General features: G+C 53.0%; 1 protein-coding gene across 1 annotated transcript in view; it reads left to right on the top strand.

Annotated features, from left to right (window-relative positions):
- Positions 1-6,263, top strand: part of OPRD1 (opioid receptor, delta 1) — a 60,223-nt gene that overhangs the window by 33,573 nt on the left and 20,387 nt on the right. Inside the window, exons 2-3 of the mRNA XM_010830263.1 lie at positions 2,556-2,905; positions 5,734-6,258. Coding sequence (XP_010828565.1) covers positions 2,556-2,905; positions 5,734-6,258 — 875 coding nt within the window. The remainder of the gene's footprint in view (positions 1-2,555; positions 2,906-5,733; positions 6,259-6,263) is intronic.

Here is a 6,263-nt window from a genome sequence, read left to right on the forward strand (position 1 = left end):
AAGGGACACCCACCAAGAGGAAGGTTCTGGGAGCTGAGGCCTGAGAGGTGGTAGGGGCCAGTCTGTGGAACGTGGAGAGGACTTTGAGGAGCTCCTAGGGGACTGGGAATCCCATGGGCAGAGGAGCCCGGCGGGCTACAGTCCATGTGGTTGCAAGAGTTGGACACGACTTAGCGGCTAAACCACCGTCCCTAGGGGGCTGAGAGCCGTCAAGTGGCAGGACTGGCACTGAGGAGGCAAGGAGGACCCGGCTTGGCGGCCAGTGGACCTCCTCCTCCCTATTCTAGGCCCCACCGATCCCCCGAGTCAGCCGTGCCTCAGCCCTGTCTGGGCCAGCTACAGCAGCTTCATCACCCACTCCCCTTATCCCAGCCCCCTCTGGGAATTGAAGGATCCTTCACAAATCAAAATAGCAGGCAGAGAACAGCCTCTAATTGTTCTGCGTAAAAGAAGTGAAATTAGACGAGTCAGCTGTGGGGTTGGGACCGCCTCCCACACAGCTGTGATCCCGCACCCGCTGAAGGCAGACTTCCCGAGACTCGCAATTCTGCTGTCTCCGAGCAAAACTTTTTGCTTCTCCAGCCCCAGGGCAAATGACAGCTATTTTGGGAGGAAGTGAGACAGATGCTGGCCCTGGAGGACAATGAAAGAGTCCTTTTTATTTTTTAGCCAAAAAAGAAAAAAAGAAAATCAGTCACTTTGTGAAGGAGCAGCCTTAGATGATGTGAGTTCGTTCAGTCATTCAAAACAGTGGGCGCGCTCATGCTGGGGGCACCAGACTTGGCCGCTGTCAGGTAGGTTCGGCCCAGAAGAACAGAGGTGCGCGGTGTGGCTCCAGCCTTGGTGGAGCGGGGAGAGAGCACTATCTGGGCGCCAGGAGGGCCAAGTTCTCCCCTTGGTCTGCCACCGTCGCTCTGTGGCCTCGGATCACTTTCTCACCTCTCCCCAGTGTGGGCTTTAGGATGCGTTGGGGCTGCTTAGTCTTGCAGTCATGTCCGACTCTTTGTGACCCCACGGACTGTAGCCCACCAGGCTCCTCTGTCCATGGGGTTTCCCAGGCAAGAATATTGGAGTGTGTTGTCATTTTTTCCTCCAAGGAAACTTCCCGAAGCAGGGATCAAACCCATGTCTCCTGCGTTGACAAGTATTCTTTACCACTGAGCCACCAGGGAAGCCCTTTAGGCTACATAGTGTTTCTCAAGCATTAGAGTCCATGAGAAGCGCGCGCACGTGTGTGTGTGTGTGTGCACGTGTGTGTGTGTGTGTGTGGTGTCTGGTTGAAGATGAAGATTCTCCAGGCCCGATTTTCAGAGATTAAGATTGAGAAGATCTGGGATGCGGTCTAAGAATCTGCACTTCTCACAGACTCTTCTGGAAATTCCCTCTGGAGTCCCTGGACCACAGGGTAGTAAAAACTTTCCCTCAATCTCTCTGGGCTCTTCTTGCTGTGAAATTTGAAGAGTTGCTCATGCCTGGGTTTCTCAGATCATTCCAGGATCATGGAACATATCCTTACCCCTGCCTTGGTGTCTGTGTGTTTCTGTGATGATCATGCTGCGTGGGGATGGTCTGTTTCAGTGTATTTCGCCTCCTCCAGGCTACCTGGTGCCCAGCCTGGGCCTCCCCAGGAGAGGTCATGACTGTAAATGTTGGCCCAACAAGAGGCCAGCTGTAGGGCTGGCAGCTGGGCAGCAAGTAGACCAAGGAAGGATGCTGCCGAGCTCTGGGTGCCCGGCGTGGCTGCAGACATCTGGTTTGGACACCTGGACTCATGCCCTGGGTCAGGTGTGTGACTCTGTCACCTGCTTCCCTTGCCTGCAGCTGGGGGAGTCCAGCCACCTGGGGCTAAGTTGGCCTGGATAGGCCCACCTACTGGGAGCCCTGGTCAACCCTGGAGAACACCCAGGCAGTCTGAGGCCCCAGCCAGTTTGTCTCGGCTTCCTCAGAGTTGGGCTGATCATATTCCCCAAAGGCCAGGTCAGTGGCAGAGGCCAGAGGGTCATGTCACTCTGGTCTAGCCCCCAGCTTCATTTTTATATATGGAGAATAATAACAAATGTCATATACTGAGCACTTACCATGCTCTGAGCTCAAGGCTAAATGCTCTATCATCTGTTATTAAATTTTATAACAGCCCTATGAGGTTGGTAAAAGTATCACTTTTTTTTTTTCTTAACAATATGGACACCAGGGCTTAGAGAGGTCAAGTTACTAGCCCAGAGTCACTCAGCTAATAAATAGTGGAGACAGTATTAGAACTGAAACCTGTTTTCCTCTGGAGCCAAGTTTTATCTTTAAGCATATTGCTTAGAACCCCCGAGAAGATAAGGGTTTTTCCTTGAGTAGCTTCCTACTAAAATTACTCCCTGCTGGAGATCTCCTTTTGAATCTGTTATAGTGGAAAGGAGTGATGCTGAATCAGATAGGTCAGGGTTCTAGTCCGACCTCTGCCCCTGACCTTTCCCGTCACTTTGGGTCAGTCATTCCTCTCCGTAAGTTTCATGTGAAACTGAAATCCATGAAATGGAACAATTATATATGCACTTCCTTTTAAGGTACACTAAGATGAAGACGGCCACCAACATCTACATTTTCAACCTGGCCTTGGCAGATGCCCTGGCCACCAGCACACTGCCCTTCCAGAGTGCCAAGTACCTGATGGAGACATGGCCCTTTGGGGAACTGCTCTGCAAGGTCGTGCTCTCCATTGACTACTACAATATGTTCACCAGCATCTTCACGCTCACCATGATGAGCGTTGACCGCTACATTGCCGTCTGCCACCCCGTCAAGGCCCTGGACTTCCGCACCCCTGCCAAGGCCAAGCTGATCAACATCTGCATCTGGGTTCTGGCCTCCGGTGTCGGTGTACCCATCATGGTCATGGCTGTGACCCGCCCCCGGGGTGAGTGAGGAAGGGAGCCTTGGTACAGATCACTGACCACAGGAGGCAGCACACAGGCTTCTGTGGGTTTGTAGACCTTTTACCGGGGTGGGTGTAGGTGGATCACCAATGGAGTGTGGGTTGCTGATCAATGAAAGGGTGGATGGCTGGCCAGTGGGAGTGTGAATAATCAACCAATGGGAATGTTAGTAATGGACTGATGGGAGAATGAATGACTGGTCAGTGGTCATATGGGTGGTTGGCCAAAGAAATTTTATGAATGGGATTATGGATGGCCAGATGTGTGGATGGATAGCCAGTGGGGTAAGGGTGACCAGTGAGCAGTGGGGGCCATAAGATCTGCAATCCCATCCCAAAGTCCCTTCTACCCCATTGGCCCAGATGACCAAAGCAGGGCCTAGAGAATGGCCTCCATAGAATGACAGGCGCATTTCCTCAGAGTAAAATGCTGTACCAATTAGTGTAGTATAGTAACTACCTGTATCAGTCAGGGTGGCTGCTGTAACAGCCATAGCTTAACACAGTAGAAGTTTATTTCTCACTCACATCACAGTCCAGTGTGAGTAAGAGGAGGAGGGTCTTCTACTCCACACAGTCAATCAGGGATCCAGCCTCCAAATGATGGTTTGGGCTACAGTGTGCTGGCATCTGGGCTTCCATGGTGGCTCAATGAATAAAGAATCCACCTGCAACGCAGGATATGAGGGTTTGATCTCGGGGTCAGGCAGATCCCTTGGAGGTGGGCATGGCAACCCACTCCAGTATTCTTGCTTGGAGAATCCCATGGACAGAGGAGCCTGGCAGGCTACAGTCCATGGGGTCACAGAGTCAGACACGACTGAAGCGACTTAGCACACATACGTACTAGCCTCTGGCCAGCAGATGAATATGGGAGTGGTGAGAAAGCACAATTACTTGAAATGCAGGGTCCATCACTCCCTAGTGATAGCTGGTTAGTTGTTGCTTTAGTCATGTCCGACTCTTTTGTGATCCCATGGACTGTAGTCCTGCCGGGATCCTCTGTCCATGGGATTTCCTAGGCAATAATACTGGAGTAGGTTGCCATTTCCTTCTCCAGGGGATCCTGCATTGGCAGGCAAATTACCAGTGAGCCATATTGGAAGTCCAGTGATAGCTGGTTATATGACCCCAGCTTGATATAAATGGGAAAAGTAATTTAGCAGGTGTCAGAGACACTGGTCACTAACCTCTCTTGAGCCATGCTCTGTCATGGGGTGTTGAAAAGATTAAATGAGATGATAGATTGTAAAACACTTAGGACAAGGCCTGGCTTATTGTCAAGGCCCAATAAATAGCAGCTATTAGAATAACTGAGCCTGTGAGATAGACAAGGCAGGGACGCCTGCTTCCATTGGGCTGAAAGCAAACTGAGAATCAGAGAGGTCAGGTGGTTTGTTTAGCAGACATCTGGGAGAATCTGGCCTAGAGCCCAGGGTTCCTGTCCCCATAACTGTTGCTCCTTTTTGCCGCCAGGGTGAAGGTTTGCATTGTCGTAGGAGAGGGAACAGGCCTGGTGGGGAGTTTCTTGGCTACCCTCGACCCTCACAAGGGTAGAGCTCCCCGTGCCCTTATATAGTCTCTAAGTGATTTGTCTTGACTCAGCAGCTGGACCTCATTCCTCACTGTCAGCCTTCAGTTTACAGGCCATTAACTTCAGCCCTCCTGGGGGCTGGGCCAGATGGGCCTCTTCATCCCCCGCCCCCTACTCGCTTTCTCTCTCAAACACACACACTCACACACATACACACACTCCCTAAGTGTGTGCCATTGGCACTCAGTTCTATAAGCCACTTGCTGTGTGACCTTGGACAAGTCCTGTTCCTCTCTCGGCCTGCTTCTGCCATCTGTACCATGAAAGTCCTTGGGTCCAGTTGTGGCTGGTGGTCCTGCCAGCCTGATGTCTTGTGGACCCACTCTGTCTGTGGACCCCAGCCCCTTTCTCACAGCTCTCAGGCTCCAAGTCTACTGGATGGGTCCTCAGATTCCGGGATCCCAAGAGGTCCTGGGAGTCCCCTGGGCCAGCCTCAGCCCTGTATCTGAATTCCATAACATCCCCAAGGTGTTCATGCAGCCTGAGCCCACACTCCAGGAGAAGGGAGCTTATTCCATCCCCTCTTATCTGTGGACAAGAGTGGCAGTCAGAACGTTCTTGACATGAAGGTGAGATCTGCCTCCTTGGCCCTAGCTCTGACCCCTGGACTCCCATGTTTCTGCCCTGTGAGTGCACTTAGTGTTTGAACCATTCTGTGCTAAATGCTTTCCACACCATGGCCCATTTGATCCTCACAACAACCCTATGAGTTTAGGTACTGTTGTTAGTCCCACTTTATGGAAACTCTGGTAGAGGTTGAACAATTTGCCAAGGCCACATCACACAGTTAGCAGGGCCTGAGTCCTACTCTTAACACGTGCTCTCTAAGTCAATCTTTGCAGTACTGTCCCCACTGGAGCTACTTTGTAAAGGTGAGCAGTGTTTTCAGTTATCATCATGATAGACATTTAGTGGGCTTGAGCTAAATTCTATCATTATATTACTGCTCCCCACGGGCACAGAGGCTGATAAAGGGACTGGGAGAGACTATAGAAAACAGACCTCCTTGGTTAGGGCCAGTTTGCTGGGGTCTTGAAGGATGAGTAGGAGTTCACCAAGTGCAGAAGTGGTGGAGGACATTGCAGGGAGGAGAATCGAAAAGGCCAGGAGGAGGCAGCGGGGCTTGGCTAAGCCTAAAAGGGTGGGTGAGCAGGGAGACAAAGTCCTTAGGCCCACCAGCCCCTCACCCAGTGTCTCTCCTTGTTCCCTGGCTCAGACGGAGCAGTGGTGTGCATGCTCCAGTTCCCCAACCCCAGCTGGTACTGGGACACGGTGACCAAAATCTGCGTGTTCCTCTTCGCCTTCGTCGTGCCCATCCTGGTCATCACCGTGTGCTACGGCCTCATGCTGCTGCGCCTGCGCAGCGTGCGCCTGCTGTCGGGCTCCAAGGAGAAGGACCGCAGTCTGCGGCGCATCACCCGCATGGTGCTGGTGGTGGTGGGCGCCTTCGTGGTGTGCTGGGCCCCCATCCACATCTTCGTCATCGTCTGGACGCTGGTGGACATCAACCGCCGCGACCCACTTGTGGTGGCCGCGCTGCACCTGTGCATCGCTCTCGGCTACGCCAACAGCAGCCTCAACCCCGTGCTCTACGCCTTCCTCGACGAGAACTTCAAGCGCTGCTTCCGCCAGCTCTGCCGCATGCCCTGCGGCCGCCGGGAGCCCAGCAGCTTCAGCCGCGCCCGCGAAGCCACGGCCCGCGAACGGGTCACCGCCTGCACCCCGTCCGACGGCCCCGGCGGTGGC

The sequence above is a fragment of the Bison bison genome, unplaced genomic scaffold (assembly GCF_000754665.1).
Source record: "Bison bison bison isolate TAMUID 2011002044 unplaced genomic scaffold, Bison_UMD1.0 scf7180017864516, whole genome shotgun sequence".
Lineage (NCBI taxonomy): Eukaryota > Metazoa > Chordata > Mammalia > Artiodactyla > Bovidae > Bison > Bison bison.